Here is a 21,035-nt window from a genome sequence, read left to right on the forward strand (position 1 = left end):
AGATATTGGTAAGTGGACTGGAGGCAGGGCATGAAAGGGATAACGAATCCAGTTGTTTGTGTCATCCGTTTTGGGAAAGTACCTGCGTAATTGCGCAGCCGACTCACTCAGGTGCTTCGCTATATCACATTTGACATTGAGTTCATTTGCACACACAAAATCATACAATGATGGAAAGACCTGTGTGTTGTCCTTGTTAATGTAGACAGAGAAGAGCTCCAATTTTGTAATCATAGCCTCAATTCTGTCCCGCACATTGAATATAGTTGCGGAGAGTCCCTGTAATCCTGGGTTCAGATCATTCAGGCGAGAAAAAACATCACCCTGATAGGCCAGTCGTGTGAGAAACTCTTTATCATGCAAGCGGTCAGACAAGTGAAAATTATGGTCAGTAAAGAAAACTTTACGCTCGCGTCAATACTTTGCCCCTTGACAACCAGCCCACTGCTGCTTGTTGTAAAAGCGTTACATGGTTGCTGCCCATATCATTGCATAGTTCAGAAAATACACGGGAGTTCAGGAGTCTTCCTTTAACAAAGTGAACCATTTTCACTGTGGTGTCCAAAACGTCCTCCAAGCTGTCAGGCATTCCCTTGGCAGCAAGAGCCTCTTGGTGGATGCTGCAGTGTACCCAAGTGGCGTCGGGAGCAACTGCTTGCACTCGCGTTACCACCCACTATGTCTTCCTGCCATGGCTTTTGCGCCATCAGTACAGATACCAACACATCTTGACCAACAAAGTCCATTTGATGTCACGAAGCTGCCCAGAACTTTAAAAATATCCTCTCCTGTTGTCCTGGTTTCCAGTGGTTTGCAGAAGAGGATGTCTTCCTTAATTGATCCCCCAAAAACGTAACGGACATATACCAGGAGCTGTGCCAGGCCCGCCACGTCTGTTGACTCCTCCAGCTGTAACGCATAGAATTCACTGGCTTGTATGCGAAGTAGTAATTGTTTAAAAACATCTCCTGCCATGTCACTGATGCGTTGTGAAACAGCGTTGTTTGATGAGGTCATTGTCTGTATAGTTTTTTGGGGCCTTTTACCCCAGCATTGTCCCAGCCATATCCGCCGCAGCAGGAAGTATTAAGCCCTCCACAATAGTATGGGGCTTGCCTGTCCTAGCCACTTGGTAGCTCACCATATAAGACGCTTCTAGACCCTTCTTATTAATGTTATCTGTTGCTTTTATACTTGTCTTACTACTCGAAAGTCAGCTTTATTCTCGCTCAAAAAACTCCCGTGGCTTATTTTTCAAATTGTCATGTTTTGTTTCTAAATGTCTGCCCAAGAGTGACGTTTTCATCGAGTTGTGAGATAGTACTTTTGCACATATAACACACTGTGGCTGAGGAAAGGCACTACTCCCAATATAAGTGAACCCCAAATCAATGTAGTTCTCATCATATTTGCGCATCTTTTCGATGGTTCAACGTCCCTGTCTGTTCGGTGCTTTTCCGGGTAAGGGGGCAGTAGCTCTTCGGCTGCATCAGATTCACAACTGTCACTGTCCATACTAGCTGGGCTTACAACAAATGTAGAATTACCCCAGACAATTTGGCCACTTGCAATCTTATTGGCTTCTAATTCATTTTATCGTCCAAAAGCCTGCAATTACCTGCTAAGGGAAACTTTGGTGTGTGTGTGTGTCCGTGCTTGCATTCCGTGTGTGTGCATCTGCTTGTGTCAGATGCTGCATCAGCCCCTAGCAAAGTGTCCAGTCTCTCATCCCCGCCCTTGGCTCCCCTTTCGCACTATCAGAGATTTAACCCAGAGAAAGAACTCGCCTCAATCACTTTACTGCCCTGAACCGCCCGGCTAACCACCAAAGCCCCTGTAGCCATGACAACGCTTAGATGGAATCCTTTTGGCTTTTACCCATTGGCTTGTCTCAGTCATTGTAGAGTGTGGAGGAAGCTGAGATAAGGAAGGACTCAATTCTATGTGTCTGTAAATGCCCACCTGTCGTCTCCCTTTTTTAAAAATAATTATTTAACTAGGGAAGTCAGTTAGGAACAAATTCTTATTTACAATGACAGCCTACCGGGGAACAGTGGGTTATCTAAACCCACTGAACGACAGATTTTTAACCTTTCGGTTACTGGCCCAATGCTCTAACCACTAGGCTACCTGCTGCCCCCATGTGCGAATGCAATAAATATATAATATCCTCTGTTACATTGGAGTGGAGAATGTAGGGGGAAAGTAGAGGGCTGCAATTTATGTTGTCCCCCTTTCTGTAGAGATCTCTTTTTTCCCTCGTTTCTGCAAGTCGATTTGGCCTACCTCTCCCTCTCTGAAGTGTCTCCCCTCTGAGTCTTTATGAAGAGGGATGATTTCAGCATCGTATTATAAGATTATTGCTCCTGAAAGAGTCCCTGAGCCCCTCTTCCTCTCTCTAGCATTTTCTGTCTCCTTTCTTCCCCTGCTCTCTCTCTCTCTCTCTCTCTCTCACTCTGTCTCCCACCGCCTCTCTCTCCCCCCTCTCTCTCTGTCACTTCCCTCTCTCCCTCCCCCTCTCTCTCTTTCTTCCCGATCTCTCTCACTCTTCCTCTCACTCTCTCACCCTCCCTCTCTGTATCTCTAAAGCTTAGCGAGGGTCTACTTCAGCAGAAACTGTTGTTGTTATCTCATGCTGCTCTTCATAGGCTACTGGGGTACCATAACAAACAGCACACGACGATGGGATGAAGGGGTCGGAAAACAATGGGCTCACTCCAAAGATGTTGATAATTCTTGCAAAGAGGTTTAGACCCAAAACAGACACTTACTTTTGCAGCACACAACCTTCTACGACAGCTAGCTAACACTTGCGATTTAACACGAAACAAGCGGAATGTGTCAGCTTGTGTTAACGTTCACAAACTAGCCATTTCCCTTGCTGAACGTACTTCTGGTAAATAGACGTGTGCTGTCCAAAATATCTCTAGTCACCGGGTTCTATAAAGGAAGATAGTGTTTACCTTCTGCCCTTTTTACCGAGTCACGTTGACCTCTTTCTTCCTGGGATCAATACCCATTACAATGAATGTCTCATTAAATAACATGGGGAACATATCTCAGGCAGAACCCAGGACACACTCTGGAAGTAATTCATTTAGCAGGAAGCTTTCTGAAAATGTTGCTTAGTAACCGGCCAACTGAGACTGGTTCATTTGAAAGCTTTTTTAATGAACGTTAGCTATCATCTTTGCTAGTCGTCATAGCTTCTGTTATGTGGCTGGTGTGATTGGGGTTTAGATTCCTTGCTAAGTGACACAGTCAGTAATGGTGTCTTCACCTCCACATTGTGTAATTCCCTTATGGTTGACCCTAATGGATTACTGATGATCATGATGGCGATGAAGGCAATTGAGATGATGATTGTGATGCTTCTTGAAACCCTTGCCAACACCCCTTCTTCAGGCCATACTTGGACCATTCCAAGTCCTTCTAAATCTAATAACATTGGGACAGAGCTTGTAATGTAACACCGGGTTTCTTCTTGTGATGGACAGAACCTGTACCCACCTTCCATCACCTCTGATCCCAGGATCAGGCCCTTTCCCCTGGGCTCGACCTCTAAAGGCCCCACTGCCAAGCTGTCGCATGAAAGCAGCTTACTCCAGGCTTGGTGGTTGTCAAAGCTGGGGAAATTAATACAGTGTGGTTCCTGCTCCCTGTTAGCAGATAGAAAAAGAGAGGTTTAAAGACACACTTCTCTAAAACTCTGTTTCCACCCTCTATCAGCCGTAAACAAAGACCAGAATGAAAACATTGAACGTTGTATTTTACAAATGTGAATCCATCACAGCGGTTGGAAACAGAGATCGAGGAGTGTGGCTTTAGTTAACCCCCTAGGATCAGTGTTTGGAGTGACCAACGACACTCTGTTGATTCATGCTTGATCACACTGCTTTGCTTCATCTTGGCCATGTCGCAGTTGTAAATGAGAACTTGGTCTCAACTAGCCTACCTGGTTAAATAAAGGTGATATAAAATGCTTCATCCAACTCTATCTGTGTGTAGGTAGAGGAGGTGGTGGATGTGGGGACGTTTGCTGAAGAGGACATCCACATCCCTAGCATCTACATCCACAGGATCATCAAGGGAGGCAGCTACGAGAAGAGGATAGAGGTGGGCCTCCAGACATCTCAGTGGATTCATACGGGGTTGCAAAATTCTCGTTATTTCCTATGAATTATAGACTTCCTGTTATCTTTTGGACTAAGTTGATGTGCAATCAAGTCATCTCTACCCTGTTCTAGTACCATGAGGAATCAAATGAGTGGCAGTATTACTGTTTAAAAAGAGTTGCAAAAGTTCCAGTAACTTTCCCAAAATTCCCAGGTTTTCCAGATATCTCTGTTGGAAGATTCTCGAAACTAGGAGGGAATAAGCAGGAAAATCTGAAAACCTCCAACCAGGATTTCTGGAAAACCTGGGAATAGTCAATATGGAAGTGTGGGTAATCAATTGGTACTAAGCCGAAATGACTGAATTGTCTCTCTCTCCACTCTTCAGAGGCGTACAGTGCAGAAGGCCCAAGCAGAGAAGCCAAAACCAAAGAAGGACTCTGACATCGTACGAGAGAGGATCATTCGCCGGGCAGCTCTGGAGTTTGAGGATGGGATGTATGGTATCCTTGAACATGAAATGGGAGTTGACTGAACAAATCATCAATGACATCTCACCAAAACGTGGATTAATAGTAAAAGCGTTTAAATGTACTACTATATTGGTGCTGCGCTATGTACAGTTGAAGTCGGAAGTTTACATACACCTTAGCCAAACACATTTAAACTCAGTTTTTCAAAATGACTGATATTTAATCCTAGTAAAAATGCCCTGTCTTAGGTCAGTTAGGATCACCACTTTATTTTAAGAATGTGAAATGTCAGAATAGTAGTACAGAGAATGATTTTCTTCAGCTTTTATTTTTTTCATCACTTTCCCAATGGGTCAGGAGTTTACATGCCACCAAATACTAATTGAGTGTATTGCCTTTAAATTGTTTAACTTGGGTCAAACGTTTTGGGTAGCCTTCCACAAGCTTCCCACTATAAGTTGGGTGAATTTTGACCCATTCCTCCTGACAGAGCTGGTGTAACTGAGTCAGGTTTGTAGGCCTCTTTGCTCGCACATGCTTTTTCAGTTCTGCCCACAAATGTTCTATAGGATTGAGGTCAGGGCTTGATGCCATCTATTTTGTGAAGTGCACCAGTCCCTCCTGCAGCAAAGCACCCCCACAACATGATGCTGCCACCCCCGTGCTTCATAGTTGGGATGGTGCTTTTCGGCTTGCAAGCCTCCCCCTTTTCCTCCAAACATAACGATGGTCATTATGGCCAAACAGTTCTATTTTTGTTTCATCAGACCAGAGGACATACAATCTTTTTCCCCATGTGCAGTTGCAAACCGTAGTCTGGCTTTTTTATGGCGGTTTTGGAGCAGTGGCTTCTTCCTTGCTGAGTGGCCTTTCAGGTTTTGAAGATATAGGACTCGTTTTACTGTGGATATAGATACTTTTGTACCTGTTTCCTCCAGCATCTTCACAACGTCCTTTGCTGTTGTTTTGGGATTGATTTGCACTTACCGCACCAAAGTATGTAGGAGACAGAACGCGTCTCCTTCCTGAGCGGTTTGACGGCTGCGTGGTCTCATGGTGTTTATACTTGCATACTATTGTTTGTACAGATGATCGTGGTACCTTCAGGCGTTTGGAAATTGCTCCCAATGATGAACCAGATGTGTAGATGTCTACAATTTTTGGCTGATTTCTTTAGATTTTCCCTTGATGTCAAGCAAATAGGCACTGAGTTTGAAGGTAGGCCTTGAAATACATCCACAGGTACACCTCCAATTGACTCAAGTTATGTCAATTAAGCCTATCAGAAGCTTCTAAAGCCATGACATCACTTTCTGGAATTGTCCAAGCTGTTTAAAGGCACAGTCAACTTAGTGTATGTAAACTTCTGACCCACTGGAATTGTGATACAGTGAATTATAAGTGAAATAATCTGTCTGTAAACAATTTTTTGAAAAATGACTTGTCATGCACAAAGTGGATGTCCTAACCGACTTGCCAAACTATAGTTTGTTAACAAGACATGTGGAGTGGTTGTAAAACAAGTTTTAATGACTCCAACCTAAGTGTATGTAAACTTCTGACTTCAACTGTTCATAGACATGGAATCGCTGGTCATTTTAATAATGGAACACTAGTCACTTTAATAGTGTTTACATGCTGCTTTACTCATTTCATATGTATATACTGTATTCTACTGTATTTTAGTCAATGCCACTCCTACATTGCTCGTCCTAATATTCATATATTTCTTAATTCCATTCTTTATCTTTTAGATTTGTGTGAATTGTTAAACACTACTCCACTGTTGGAGCTAGGAACACAAGCATTTCGCTACACCCGCAATAACATCTGCTAAATATGTGTATGTGACCAATACATTTTGATTTGAAATTGGGAAAGTTCATTATCCTGGACAAACCAACCCCATCAGTTAACCCAGGTTTTGGCATCGGTAGTGCAGAATCAGATGAGCTCAGGGTACTAGTATGTCTTCCATGTATTCAGTGTGTGTTCTTTAACGTTAACCCCTGTCAGCTAACCTGGGCATTGGCATCCCCATGCTGGCCAGCAACTTCATCCAACCTGACATAACTGTCCACCTGCAAAGCGAGAACGGCATCCTGGGATTGGTAAAACGCTCATATAAACCCCCCTCACTGTAAAACCATACTAACATGGTTTGACAACAGGTGTTGGGACTGACGTTCTGAAACGTGCCGGTTTCTCAACCCAACATTGTGGTGATTGCGACCATCTGCCTTATTTTTCCTCCATCCATTATTTGTACACACAGCTGTGGGCTGTGTTAACAAAGACTGCAGCTCCACCAAGCCTTTCACATCAATTCTGTTGTCAGAGAAATTTCCGCAGAAATATGCCAATGCCTCATTTGTGAGAATGTTTCCCCAATTATGAATGTCAGGTAAAGAGATATGATGTCAGAAGCTCTCTTCCTCCTCCTCCTTTTATAGTGCTGTAAAGAAACAAGGACTGTTCCTTTGTTGAAGGGAGAGAAAATGTGTGTGTGTGTGTGTGTGTGTGTGTGTGTGTGTGTGTGTGTGTTTATGGTGCTTAGAGACCGGATGTGTGTCATTGTGTGATGAATGTGTGTGTTCTGTGTAGGGCCCCTACCCCACAGAAGACGAAGTGGATGCTGACCTCATTAACGCCGGTAAGTGATTTTTGCTTCACACACACACACACGAAACAAAGCAAACTATCTCGTTTATGAGAGATGTTGACATTTCCCCCTGTGTTTGTGCAGGTAAAGAAACGGTGACTGTGCTTCCAGGAGCTTCCTACTTCTCCAGTGACGAATCGTTTGCCATGATCAGAGGGTAACGGCAGTATAACTGATTTATTGCTGTTTGAAGTCATCGAGACAGATTGCTCTGTGTTTTTGTTTGTGCGTTATAGTCAATCTCTAGGGGGCTAGGTTAGGGCTGAATGATCGGGTAACTGTTTAGGCTAAGGATGATCAGGAGAGGGAAAGTGTAGGGATGAGGGGGCAGGAAGTTTGTGTTGTGTGTCGTGTGGGTGGGTGAGCGTGCGCATGTTGGGGTTGTCTCTAAAAGTAGTGGTTGTCTGACCATTATTGACGAGATGTGGATGCCATGAAGCATAATGACCCTTTGTGAGACACATGAAGTCATATTGAATATGGAATCGGAGACTCACTGATCAGGATATTGACACTGAGAAAGAGACACTAGGATTAGCTTGGACAGTGGAGCATCAAAAACATCCCGTTTTCTGTCGAGACCTTGGGATTATATACACAACATGGACAAAAGTAGGTGGACGCGCCTTCAAATGAGTGGATTTGGCTATTTCAGCCACACCCATTGTTGACAGGTATATAAAATTGACCACACAGCCATGCAATCTCCATAGACAAACGCTGGCACCGTCATAGGATGCCACCTTTACAAATTTATGCCCTGCTAGAGTTGCCCCGGTCAACTGTAAGTGCTGTTATTGTGAAGTAGAAATGTCTAGGAGCAACAACGGCTCAGCCGCAAAGTGGTAGGCCACACAAGTTCACAGAACGGGACCGCGTGCTGAAGCGTGTAGTGCGTAAAAATCTTTCTTCGGTAGCAACACTCACTACCGACTTCCAACCTGCCTCTGGAAGCAACGTCAGCAATGTCAGCTCCAACTGTTTGTCGGGAGCTTCATGAAAGGGGTTTCTGATGGCCGAGCAACCACACACAAGCCTAAGATCATCATGCGCAATGCCAAGCGTTGGCTGGAGTGGAGGAGTGGAAACGTGTTCTCTGGAGTAATGAATCACGCTTCACCATCTTCCATTCCAACGGACAAATCTGGGTTTGTCGGGAGAACGTTACCTGCCCCAATGCATAGTGCCAATTGTAAAGTTTGGTGGAGGAGAAATAATGGTCCGGGACTGTTTTTTTGTGGTTCGAGCTAGGCCCCTTGTTCCAGTGAAGGGAAGTCTTAATACAATGCCATTCTAGATAAGAAGGCCCTTTCTTTTTTCAGCATGACAACGCCCCCGTGCACGAAGTGAGATCCATACAGAAATGGTTTGTCGAGATCGATGTGGAAGAACTTGACTGGCCTGCACAGATCCCTGACCGTAACCCCATCAAACACCTTTGGGATGAATTGGAAAGCCGACTGCGAGCCAGGCCTAATCGCCCAACATCAGTGCCCAACCTCACTAATGCTCTGAATGGCTGAATGGAAGCAAGTCTCCGCAGCAATGTTCCAACATCTAATGGAAGGCCTTCCCAGATGAGTGGAGGCTGTTCTAGCAGCAAAGGGGGACCAACTCCATATTAATGCCCATGATTTTGGAATGAGATGTTCGACAAGCAGGTGTCCACATACCATTGGTCATATAGTGTATATTAGATAAATAGATGTTGTCTGAGCTCAACAAAACTGCCATGAAACCATGAAATGCTGCTTAACTACCATGGCCAAGCCCTGATTTGTAAGCCTTGTATATTAGCTGTTAGCTATTGTTGACCATGCAGCTTGGCAAAAGCGATGGCGATAATTCACGGGTTGATATTGATTTCTGGATCAGCTGAGACTCGGCCCACCCACCCTATAGAAGTAGATCTGTTTGTCCACCCGTGGAAATCCAATAAGATTCATAAATACAGAGGGCTAATGGCCAATGTGCCAGAGACCGCACAAAGACATGGCTCATACACACACACACACACAGACACACACGTGCTGGTTATAGTGAGTCATTGCACTGCAGTGTCTATGCTCTGATTTGACAGGGTATCTGGCTGTGTGTGCCCTTCCCTCCCACTGACTCGCTAACGCACACACACAAACAGAGAGAGAGAGAGACGCATACACACTGTCCCTCTTAGATCTGAGCATGGTGCCACTGGTGTCAAAAGTTGATCCGGTGAAGGTGACGTAAATAGTTTTGGGTGGGTTTCGGCAGAGATTTCTGAAACGCATGACATTGGCCTGTCGTTGTGTGTGTAGCTCAGGTCTCTCTCTCCCTGTGGCACAATGTCTCCTTGTCTTGTCTCAGAGGTGAGGTGAAGGCGAGGGAACATGGCTATTCTAATTGGCTGCCACCTGTCTGATTACACCAGCTGTCCTATTACCAGAGTTACAAATTGAAACCATCTTCCTCCTCACCCCTCCCACACAGAGTTAATTAGAATGTCTTCATAGTTTAATAGCACATGTTTAATCATGTGGAACAACCCAACATCATTCTCTCCATAACTCAGAACACAGTTGATGTTTCTCATGCCTTCGACGAGGTATCAAACCCTCCTTCTGTCTCTATCTGCCACGTTTACCTTGTTGGTGATTGATGGAATGATTGGGTTAGTTAATTGATGTATAGATTGATTGATACGGTGATTGTTTGTCTACTCTGCAGTGGTCACATCAACTTGACGATGCTGGGAGCCATGCAGGTTTCTAAGATGGGAGACCTGGCCAACTGGATGATCCCGGTACGAACATCACCATAGTTACTATCAGTGTTTCCCCTAGCATGGCTTTAGCAGGATGGGCCCCCCTGCCTCTCTCTGTTATCCTGTCTACAAATGGTTATTCTCTATCCTTGTCAATTATTATTATTATTGAACTTATGGTTGTTTACTACCCTGAATGTGGCTTCAGAGGCATATGCACCCCACTTAAGAAGAAGCTGGCATACTTTACTGTGTGGTACAAGGTCATGGTTCCTCTTCTTTTGATGCACAGAGCTACAGCACAGGGAGAGACAACATAACAAAAGATTGTATTTCTTCACTGCATTTTCGTTTTTGTTGTCTCTCTGACACGGACTGCACACTCCCTCTCTCCACTGCACGCCTCTGTGTGTCGTTACGTTGTAGACAAACATGTACAGTTTTACCAAACCAGCGTGCCTCTGGCTCTGTCCCTGCTCCTCGGTCTGCCATTATGACCTGTATTATCATGTCTGACCTATGGGGAGCGATAATGGAGTGACTGTGTGGTAGGTCAGTTATTACCTGAGGCTGTAGCCACTTCCAGCCCCTCAGCCAACCAGATCAAGCAGCGGCGTGAGGGCAGAGACTACAGAGGCTTAATGGAGGTTAGCCACTAGAATCACTGCTCCTAATACAGGGCAGCCTAGCAACACCACCCACAGAGCTACTGAAAGCTGGAGAGGCTGACAGCAGGAACATGCTCAACGCAAATACTGTTCGTCTAGTATTTATTTGTATTACGCTCAACGCAAATACTGTACGTCTAGTATTTATTTGTATTACGCTCAACGCAAATACTGTACGTCTAGTATTTATTTGTATTACGCTCAACGCAAATATTGTTCGTCTAGTATTTTTTTTATTACGCTCAATGCAAATACTGTACGTCTAGTATTTATTTGTATTACGCTCAATGCAAATACTGTACGTCTAGTATTTATTTGTATTACGCTCAATGCAAATACTGTACGTCTAGTATTTATTTGTATTACGCTCAACGCAAATACTGTACGTCTAGTATTTATTTGTATTTTTTGGGGATCCCCATTGCTCTTCCTTGGGTCCAAAAACACCAAGTACCCACATTAAATATACAGTTGAAGTCAGAAGTTTACATACACTTAGGTTGGAGTCATTAAAACTCGTTTTTCAACCACTCCACAAATTTTGTGTTAACAAACTATAGTTTTGGCAAGTCAGTTAGGACATCTACTTTGTGCATGACACAAGTAATTTTCCCAACAATTGTTTACAGACCGATTATTTCACTTATAATTCACTGTATCACAATTCCAGTGGGTCAGAAGTTTACATACACTAAGTTGACTGTGCCTTTAAACAGCTTGGAAAATTCCAGAAAATTACGTGTTGGATTTAAACGCTTTTGATAGGCTTATTGACATCATTTGAGTAAATTGGAGGTGTACCTGTGGATTATCTTGGCCAGGTCGCAGTTGTAAATGAGAACTTGTTCTCAACTGGCCTACCTGGTTAAATAAAGGTGAAATTTAAAAAAAAATACATCAATTTCAAGGCCTACATTCAAACTCAGTGGCTCCTTGCTTAACATCATGGGAAAATCAAAAGAAATCAGCCAAGACCTCAGAAAAACATTTGTAGACGCCCACAAGTCTGGTTCATCCTTGGGAGCAATTTGCGAACGCCTGAAGGTACCCCGTTCATCTGTACAAACAATAGTACGCAGGTATAAACACCATGGGACCACGCAGCCGTCATACCGCTCAGGAAGGAGACGCGTTCTGTCTCCTAGAGATGAACATACTTTGGTGCGAAAAGTGCAAATCAATCCCAGAACAACAGCAAAGGACCTTGTGAAGATGCTGGAGAAAACAGGTACAAAAGTATCTATATCCACAGTAAAACAAGTCCTATATTGACATAACCTGAAAGGCCGCTCAGCAAGGAAGAAGCCACTGCTCCAAAACCGCCATGAAAAGGCAGACTACGGTTTGTAATTGCACATGGGGACAAAGATCGTACCTTTTGGAGAAATGTCCTCTGGTCTGATGAAAAAAATATATAACTGTTTGGTCATAATGACCATCGTTATGTTTGGAGGAAAAAGGGGGAGGCTTGCAAGCCGAAGAACACCATCCCAACCGGAAAGCACGGGGGGTGGCAGCATCATGTTGTGGGGGTGTTTTGCTGCAGGAGGGACTGGTGCACTTCACAAAATAGATGGCATCATGAGGGAGGAAAATTACGTGCATATATTGAAGCAACATCTCAAGACATAAGTCAGGAAGGGTAGCCTAGTGGTTAGAGCATTAGACTAGTAACCGAAAGGTTGCAAGTTCAAATCCCCGAGCTGACAAGGTACAAAATCTGTCGTTCTGCCCCTGAACAGGCAGTTAACCCACTGTTCCTAGGCCGTCATTGAAAATAAGAATTTGTTCTTAACTGACTTGCCTAGTAAAATAAAGGAAAAATAAAAATAAATAAAAAATAAAGTTAAAGCTTGGTTGCAAATGGGTCTTCCAAATGGACAATGACCCCAAGCATTATTCTAAAGTTGTGGCAAATGGCTTAAGGACAACAAAGTCAAGGTTTTGGAGTGGCCATCACAAAGCCCTGACCTCAATCCTATAGAACATTTTTGGACAGAACTGAAAAAGCATGTGCGAGCAAAGAGGCCTACAAACATGACTCAGTTACACCAGCTCTGTCAGGAGGAATGGGCCAAAATTCACCCAATTTATTGTGGGAAGCTTGTGGAAGGCTACCTAAAACGTTTGACCCAAGTTAACCAATTTAAAGGCAATGCTACCAAATACTAATTGAGTGTATGTAAACTTCTGACCCACTGGGAATGTGATGAAAGAAATAAAAGATGAAGAAAATCATTCTTTCTACTATTATTCTGACATTTCACATTCTTAAAATAAGGTGGTGACCCTAACTGACCTAAGACAGGGAATTTTTAATAGGATTAAATGTCAGGAATTGTGAAAAACTGAGTTTAAATGTATTTGTCTAAGGTGTATGTGAAAATCCAACGTCTACAGTGAAACAAAATATAAAACAGTGAACTATGTTTGTACTGAATGAGTTAAAGATAAAACAGTACATCATATAACATTTTTACACCACCACATATCCACAACACAAAATGTTCACTACCACCATACAACAATATCACAATGTGTGCGTATGCATGTGTCTGGAGCTTTTTGTGTGTGCCTCTTCACAATCCCCGTTGTTCCATAAGGTGTATTTTCCCTGCTTTTAAAATCTGATTTTACTGCTTGCATCAGATACCTGATGTGGAATAGAGTTCCATGTAGTCATGTCTCTATGTAGTACTATGTGCCTCTCATAGTCTGTTCTGGAGTTGGGGACTGTGAAGAGACCTCTGGTGGCAAGTCTTGTGGTGTATGCATGAGTGTCCGAGCTGTGTGCTGGTATTTTAAACAGACAGCTCGGTACATTCAGCTTGTCAACAGCTCTTACAAAAACAAGTAATGATGAAGTCAATCTCTCTTCCACTTTGAGCCATGAGAGATTGACATGCATGTCATTAATATTAGCTCTCCGTGTATTTTAAGGGCCAGCCGTGCTGCCCTGTTCTGAGCCAACTGCAATTTTCCCAAGTCCCTCTTTGTGGTACCTGACCACACTACTGAACAGTAGTCTAGGTGTGACAAAACTAGGGTCTGTAGGACCTGCCTTGTTGATAGTGTTGTTAAGAAGGCAGAGCAGCACTTTATTATGGACAGACTTCTCCCCATCTTAGCTACTGTTGTATCAATATGTTTTGACCATGACAGTTTACAATCCAGGGTTACTCCAAGCAGTTTAGTCACCTCAACTTGCTCAATTTCCACATGATTCATTACGAGACGTAGTTGGGGTTTAGGGTTTAGTGAATGATTTGTCCCAAATGCAATGCTTTTAGTTTTGGAAATATTTAGGACTAGCTTATTCCTTGCTATCCATTCCAAAACTAGCTGCAGCTCTTTGTTAAGTGTAGCAGGAATTTCAGTTGCTGTAGTAGCTGATGTGTATAGTGTTGAGTCATCCGCATACATAGACACACTGGCCTTACATAAGCCAGTGGCATGTCATTAGTAAAAATTTGAAAAAAGCAAAGGGCCTTTACAGCTACCCTGGGTAATTCCTGATTCTACCGGGATTATGTTTGAGAGGCTTCCATTAAAGAACATACTCTGTGTTCGGTTAGACAGGTAACTCTTTATCCACGTTATTCCAGGGGGTGTAAAGCCATAACATATATGTTTTTCCAGCAGCAGACTATGATCGATAATGTCAAAAGCTGCACTGAAGTTTAGCAAGACAGCCCCAACAACCATTTTATCATACATTTCTCTCAGCCAATCATCAGTCACTTGTGTAAGTGCTGTGCTTGTTGAGTGTTCTTCCCTATAAACATGCTGAAAGTATGTTGTCAATTTGTTTACTGTGAAAAAACATTGTGTCTGGTAAAACACCATTTTTTCCAAAAGATTACTAAGGGTTGGTAACAGGCTGATTGGTCAGCTATTTGAGCCAGTAAAGGGGGCTTTACTATTCTTGGGTATTGGAATGACTTTAGCTTCCCTCCAGGCCTAAGGGAACACACTTTCTACTAGCAGGCTCAAATTGAAGATGTGTCAATATCATCCTCTATTATCCTCAGTCATTTTCCATTTTTCCATCCAGATTGTCAGACCCCGGTGGCTTGTCATTGTTGATTGACAACATTAATTTTTTCACCTCTTTCACACTGACTTTACGGAATTTTACATAATTGTATGTCATATCTTTATATCATTTATCTTTGTTTCATAGTATAGTTTATTTTTATTTATTTTACTCACATGGTTTCTTAATTTGCAGTACGTTTGCCAATCAGTTGGGCTGCCAGACTTATTTGCCATACATTTTGCCTCATCCCTCTCAACCATACAATTTTTCAATACCTCATCAATCCAAGGAGATTTGACAGTTTTTACAGTCATTTTCTTAATGGTTGTGTGTTTATTAGTAACTGGGAAAGCAATTTCATAAATGTGTCAAGTGCAGCGTCTGGTTGCTCCTCATTACACACCACAGACCAGCAAATATTCTTTACATCAACATATGCATCACTACAAAGCTTCTTGTATGACCTCTTACACTATATTAGGCCCAGCCTCTGGAATGTTGGTTTTCCTAGATATGGTTATTATATTGTGATCACTACATGCTATGGATCTGGATACTGCTTTCAAGCAAATTTCTGCAGCATTAGTAAAGATTTGATCAATACACGTTGATGATTTCATTCCTGTGCTGTTTGTAAATACCCTGGTAGGTTGACTGACAATCTGAACCAGGTTGCAGGCACTGGTTACAGTTTTTTTTATTTATTCTTGAGTGGGCAGCTTGATGATAGCCAAATATTTAAATCACCCAGAAATTATACTTCTCTGTTGATATCACATACATTATCAAGCATTTCACACATATTATCCAGATACTGACTGTTAGCACTTGGTGGTCTATAGCAGCTTCCCACAATAATAGGCTTTAGGTGAGGAAGATGAACCTGCAGCTATATTACTTCAACTGTATTTAACATTAGATCGTCTCTAAGCTTTACAGGAATGTGGTTCTGAATATAGACCGCAACACCGCCCCTGTTGGCATTTCTGTCTTTTCGGTAGATGTTATAACCATGTATTGCTACCACTGTATCATCAAAGATCTATCTTAGTGAGTTTCAGAGATAGAATATGAATGTCATCTGTTACAAGCAAGTTATTGACTTCATGGACCTTGCTTCTCAGGCTGCAAATATTAATATGGGATATTTTTAGCACTTTTCTGGGATTCTTGATTGTTTTTAATGTTAGACTTGCTCGTGTTATTTATATTGGAGCTCAGTGCAGGGTGAGATGCACAAAGGGGTCTTCCTACTAGGACACACCGCCTCAGTGCCAACTGATTACTGCATACAATAGCTGTAGGATCAACAGGTATTCAGGGCAATAAATTAAGTGACTTACATTGTGTTTGCCAACGCCCCTAGGATTATGTACATTTGATGCAGCATTATGACAACTCATTGTCACAATGGTAGGTATTACCTGAGCTGGTGTTGGGTCATTGATAAGTCATTGTTTCAACGTAGACTTGAAATGAGTGGACAGAGTCCAGGAGTCAAGATGATTTGGATGGACCCCGTCATTCCTGTAGAGTATCTTCTGTTTCCAGAAGGTGTCAAAGTTAGCTATAAAAGTGACTCCAGCAGAGCTACAGTAGTCTACAGAGCTACAGTAGTCTTTTAGCCAGATGTGTAATGCCAGTAGCCTGCTGAATCTTTCACACCCGCTGCCCAACGATGGTACTGGACCTGAAATGATTGGCAGTTTTTTTTGTAGTCTTTTAATGCTAAAATCAGTTCTTTTAAAATAGATTTTCAGATGTTCAGAGCTAGCCCTCCTGATGTCGTTTGACCCAACATGGACTACGACAGTATCAGCTCCCGGCATCTGTCATAAAACAGTCGGAAGCAGCCTTGTGATGACCTGTACTCGTGCTCCTGGGTAGCACAGGGTTTTTTGCCTTGGGAAACGAGATGTTTATCACCATAGAGCTGCTTATGAAGCCCATAGATCTCTTAGCTTTCCCATTGGCCCTTTTTGTCTTTGGTAATTGATAATTAGCTGGCGGCCTACTTGATTCACTGTGTTATTCAACTAATGTCTTAATGCCGAGGACACACAAGGCACTGGATGAGCTTGTTCTGTAAGGGCAGTGACCGTTCATTCGTCTGTCTTTCTCTGTCTGTCTGACAGTTACACAAAGGAGCTACATACACCCATCTACCTCACCCCCATCGCGTTTCAATCTTCATTATGTGGAACTATCAGAGGAAGGAGAGGAGAATTAAATGTCCCCGTTGCGATTCTGAAAATTATTCAATATCTAAAGATGGGTGTAAAGCGTGAAATTGGAAGCGATTTACGTAGGAGTCGCAAATGCAGCGCGCCTCTGCAGCGATTATGTCGATTATGGATGCTTTTAATAAGCAAAATGTAGATGAACGTTTTACGGTCCAGGGCTTTCAAATGCTCTTACAAGTGATGACTGTCAATCTCCTGCTCAGTCAGAGGCTGGCGGAACAACAACACATGCAGAGCGACAACAGATCATCACATTCTGAACCTTATTGTTTTTCAGTTTGTAGCTAGACATGTTTTTGCGCATATTTTGATTAGACTCGTGTGTTCCTCGCTTGACTATTAGATTGGGAGATGCTTGAATATTGCATCATGCATTTGCCTATCTGAGCTGAGAAATCAATAGTACATTGGATACCAAGTGAAAAAAACAATGTGAAGTTGGACAATATTTCCTCCTTTTGGAAATGGAGCGGGTTTACAGCCCACCAGAATAGAATAGAGCAGCTTCTAAGTGTATGTGGTTTATGATGAATCTGTTGTTCCTCTCTCTCTCTGTAAGTGTTCATCTGATGGGCCTTAATGTGAGGAATGAGGCTGAGGGAGTAGTGCACGTGTGTGTCTACAGCCAGGCTCTGCTCTACTGATTGCGAGTCAGTCCCAAGGTACTGTTTAACTCCCTGTGGCGCCAAGGCTGCTCCTAGCCTGCTCCCTCTGTCAACTCCCAGGGACATCCATCTCCAAGGCTGAGCTCCAAATCCACCCCTAGACCCTACACTAGGGCACTTCATTTAGATCAGAAATTGGCAATCAGGTCACTTTGAAACCCTTTCCTAGTCACTTACTGACTCCCTCAGATCTGAGAGGCCTGGATAGGTATAAGGCAAAGACCGGTGTTGCTCATTCAGATCAGGTGTAGGTTATTGGTTCTGGGATAGTAACAAAAGCCTTCACACAGTGTATCTTTCCAGGACCTGAACTTGTGCCCTGTGTACAAGTAGTTAACACCATATGCCTTATTACCCTTCACGAATCCATCATTTGAGATCTGTAAGGACAGGAGTATTCTGACTGGAAGTCAGCCTTTGAGACGCTGAGCCTGTGGCCACTGTGGCTCAGACAGACGGCATTCTGGGATATTTCTTGTCCTCCAGGGTCCCTGTGGTGCTGACAGACGCCTCTGTGCCTCCTACCATCCGCCTCACGCTCACTCATGCTGTGCACGTGTGCATATGCGCACGCGTGTGTGCGCGTGTGTGTGTGTGTGTTCGTGTACTCTGCCTGGTGATCAATCATGCTGCTCAAGGTTACTCCCCTTTTTCAAGCTCAGTGTTGTGTGTGTGTGTCTCTTTGTGCCTCCTGCTGCCCCTTGCCTGCAAGTGTGTGCCTTCTGTCTTCTGCTCCCTCAGTCAGCTCAAGGTTATTCCTCGAAAACATGGTGTGTGTGTGTGTGTGTCTCTATGTGTACCTACACCGTAGGTCTCAATTGTCATGTTTTGCTCTTTCAAGTTTTTCATATTTGACTGTAGGAGCTAGAGCATCAGGATGTGCAGAGAAAGAGGGTCTTTGTATAGAGTAGACTACACACACACACACACACACACACACAAAAAAGGTTCTAGTCAGTAATCTTCCGTTTGTTCCATGCAGTTCGCTGTGAGAGAAAACCAATCTGAAATGGGTGCATATGCATATATGCATTAGTATTTTAACATTCAAAATACCTCTAAAAAATACAAAGCTCAAAAAGCACAGTGGGGAGAGATGTCAGATGACAGCGTTTCGGTTTCAAAGGCTGCTGTTTTTTGTCATTATGTAGGTACAGAATGCATATGGGGAGAGCGTTATCTGATGGCGGGGGATGGAGAGGAGAAGAGTTAGGCGAAGACTAAAGTGCAGTCACTTCTGTGCTTTTTGATCGACGGAAACCCTCCTCTCCCAGCTCTCACTATGAAAAAGATGACAACACATTCAATATTTTATGTGCCTCGTTCGTAACAGAGCTATTGTCTCACAACAGGAAATACCTTTGATGCTTTATAGCTGCGTCAGACACAACTCTGAAGGGTAGTTATGTTGTTTTCCTCCATTATTTTTACTCTTTCACTTTGATTCCTGACAAATACTAAAGCAGGTAGCCTACAGGGAACTACAGGTGGTGTGGCTGTGCACTTCTGATGCTATTCTTATTCTTCAGGGGTGACTCCGATTGAGATTGGGAGCGATGAGCGCTACTTGTTATTCGCACACACACCCTTGCCTCTTGAAACGATGGGGTAAATATAGTCAATTGTCTGACACTCCACTCTGCACATAGGGTTGTTGACACTCACCATTCAACTCCCAGTTATGCCAGTAGCCTTTTGGCTTTAACAGACCTCCAATCACGGACCACTTCAACAAGTTGCTATCCAATCACAAACCTCTTCAAATGTCTCGTCTGCCTACCTCTGAAGAGAACTTCTTCAGTGTACTTTTTATGGAAAGCTTGAAGGAAAACTTCACCCAAAAACTATATTTTGGTATTTGTTTCATTAGTGCATTGTTGATATGGTCCTCAAAAAGTGTTTAAGATGCAATATATAACTTTTAACATACTGAAATGCGTGATACCAGCTGTATTTCGTTATTTTGAAAGTGGGGGTCTACTTGGGGGTGAGTGGGTCCTCCGAGAGACTGAAATGGGATGAGTGGAGGCACCACGTACACGTCAGGGATGTGTCTACTGCCCTCCCAGTGACCTAATCCCCTAGATATAGCACCTTTCCATTCTCACCAATAACCACCACTACATCTTCATTGCAATGACAAACAAGGAATAATAATGATTTGACATCCTTTCCTTTTTTACATACCCCCCCCCCCCAATTTTGTGACATTTAATTGGTAGTTACAGTCACTGCAACTCCCGTATAGACTCGGGAGAGGCGAAGGTCGAGAGCCATGTGTCCTCCGAAACACAACCCTGCCAAGCCGCACTGCTTCTTGACACACTGCTTGCTTAACCCGGAAGCCAACCACACCAATGTGTCGGAGGAAACACCGTACAACTGGCGACCGAAGTCAGCGTGCAGGCGCCCAGCCTGTCGCAAGGAGTCGCTAAAGTGCAATGGGACAAGGACATCCCGGCCGGCCAAACCCTCCCCTAACCCGGACGACGCTGGGCCAATTAGGCGCCGCTTCATGTGTCTCCCAGTCACGGCCGGCATGCGACACAGCCTGGAACCGAACCCAGGTCTGTAGTGACGCCTCAAGCACTGATATGCAGTGCCTTATACTGCTACACTACTCGGGAGGCCCTCGACATCCTTTCCTAATCTGTCCAGAACTCTTATTCATTTTGCAACGGGTTTACAAATCGCAAAAAAATAAATAAATTACGTTGTAGTATAATTAAGTCCTCCTACCTTCTCTCTCTCGAACCAAATATATCCATCTCCACCAACCCCTCCCAGTTCTCACCCCTTTACACCATCCAAGTCAAGCTTATCCCCACTTCCCATCTTTACTCACCCTTGTCCCCCTAAGCCAAGCTTATCACTACCTCCCATCCTTACCCTCTCTTACCCACCCTTGCCAAGTTTATCCCAACTTCTGTCCCCCCCCCCCTTCTTAATAGACACATTTACACCCCTTTATACAGTGCATTCGGAAAGCATTCAGACCACTTTACTTTTCCCACATTTTATTATGTTACAGCCTTATTCTAAAATCGATTAAATTGTTGTTTTTTTTTTTCCCTCATCAATCTACACACAATAACCCATAATGACGAAGCAAAGGCAGTTTTTTTTGTGTTTGTAAATAAAACATTTCTTCAAAAAATATTATTTTTACATAAATATTCAGACCCTTTACGCAGTACTTTGTTGAAGCACCTTTGGCAGCGATTACATCCTTAGGTCTTCTTGGGTATGGTGCTACAAGTTTGGCTCACCTGTATTTGGAGAGTTTCTCCCATTCTTCTCTGCAGATCCTCTCAAGCTCTGTCAGGTTGAATGGGAAGCGTCGCTGCACAGGTATTTTCAGTTTTCTCCAGAGATGTTCGTTCTGGTTCATTTCCAGGCTCTTACTGAGCCACTTAAGGACATTCAG

The 21,035-nt window shown here is 43.3% G+C and overlaps 1 protein-coding gene across 2 annotated transcripts in view; it reads left to right on the plus strand.

Annotated features, from left to right (window-relative positions):
- oxct1a (3-oxoacid CoA transferase 1a) overlaps positions 1-21,035 on the plus strand; it is a 109,629-nt gene that overhangs the window by 57,657 nt on the left and 30,937 nt on the right. For both annotated transcript variants that reach the window (XM_029638389.2, XM_029638390.2), the window contains exons 8-13: positions 4,009-4,116; positions 4,504-4,618; positions 6,605-6,699; positions 7,193-7,241; positions 7,335-7,407; positions 9,957-10,032. In XM_029638389.2, coding sequence (XP_029494249.2) covers positions 4,009-4,116; positions 4,504-4,618; positions 6,605-6,699; positions 7,193-7,241; positions 7,335-7,407; positions 9,957-10,032 — 516 coding nt within the window. The remainder of the gene's footprint in view (positions 1-4,008; positions 4,117-4,503; positions 4,619-6,604; positions 6,700-7,192; positions 7,242-7,334; positions 7,408-9,956; positions 10,033-21,035) is intronic.

Source organism: Oncorhynchus nerka, linkage group LG27 (assembly GCF_034236695.1).
Source record: "Oncorhynchus nerka isolate Pitt River linkage group LG27, Oner_Uvic_2.0, whole genome shotgun sequence".
NCBI classification, from domain to species: domain Eukaryota; kingdom Metazoa; phylum Chordata; class Actinopteri; order Salmoniformes; family Salmonidae; genus Oncorhynchus; species Oncorhynchus nerka.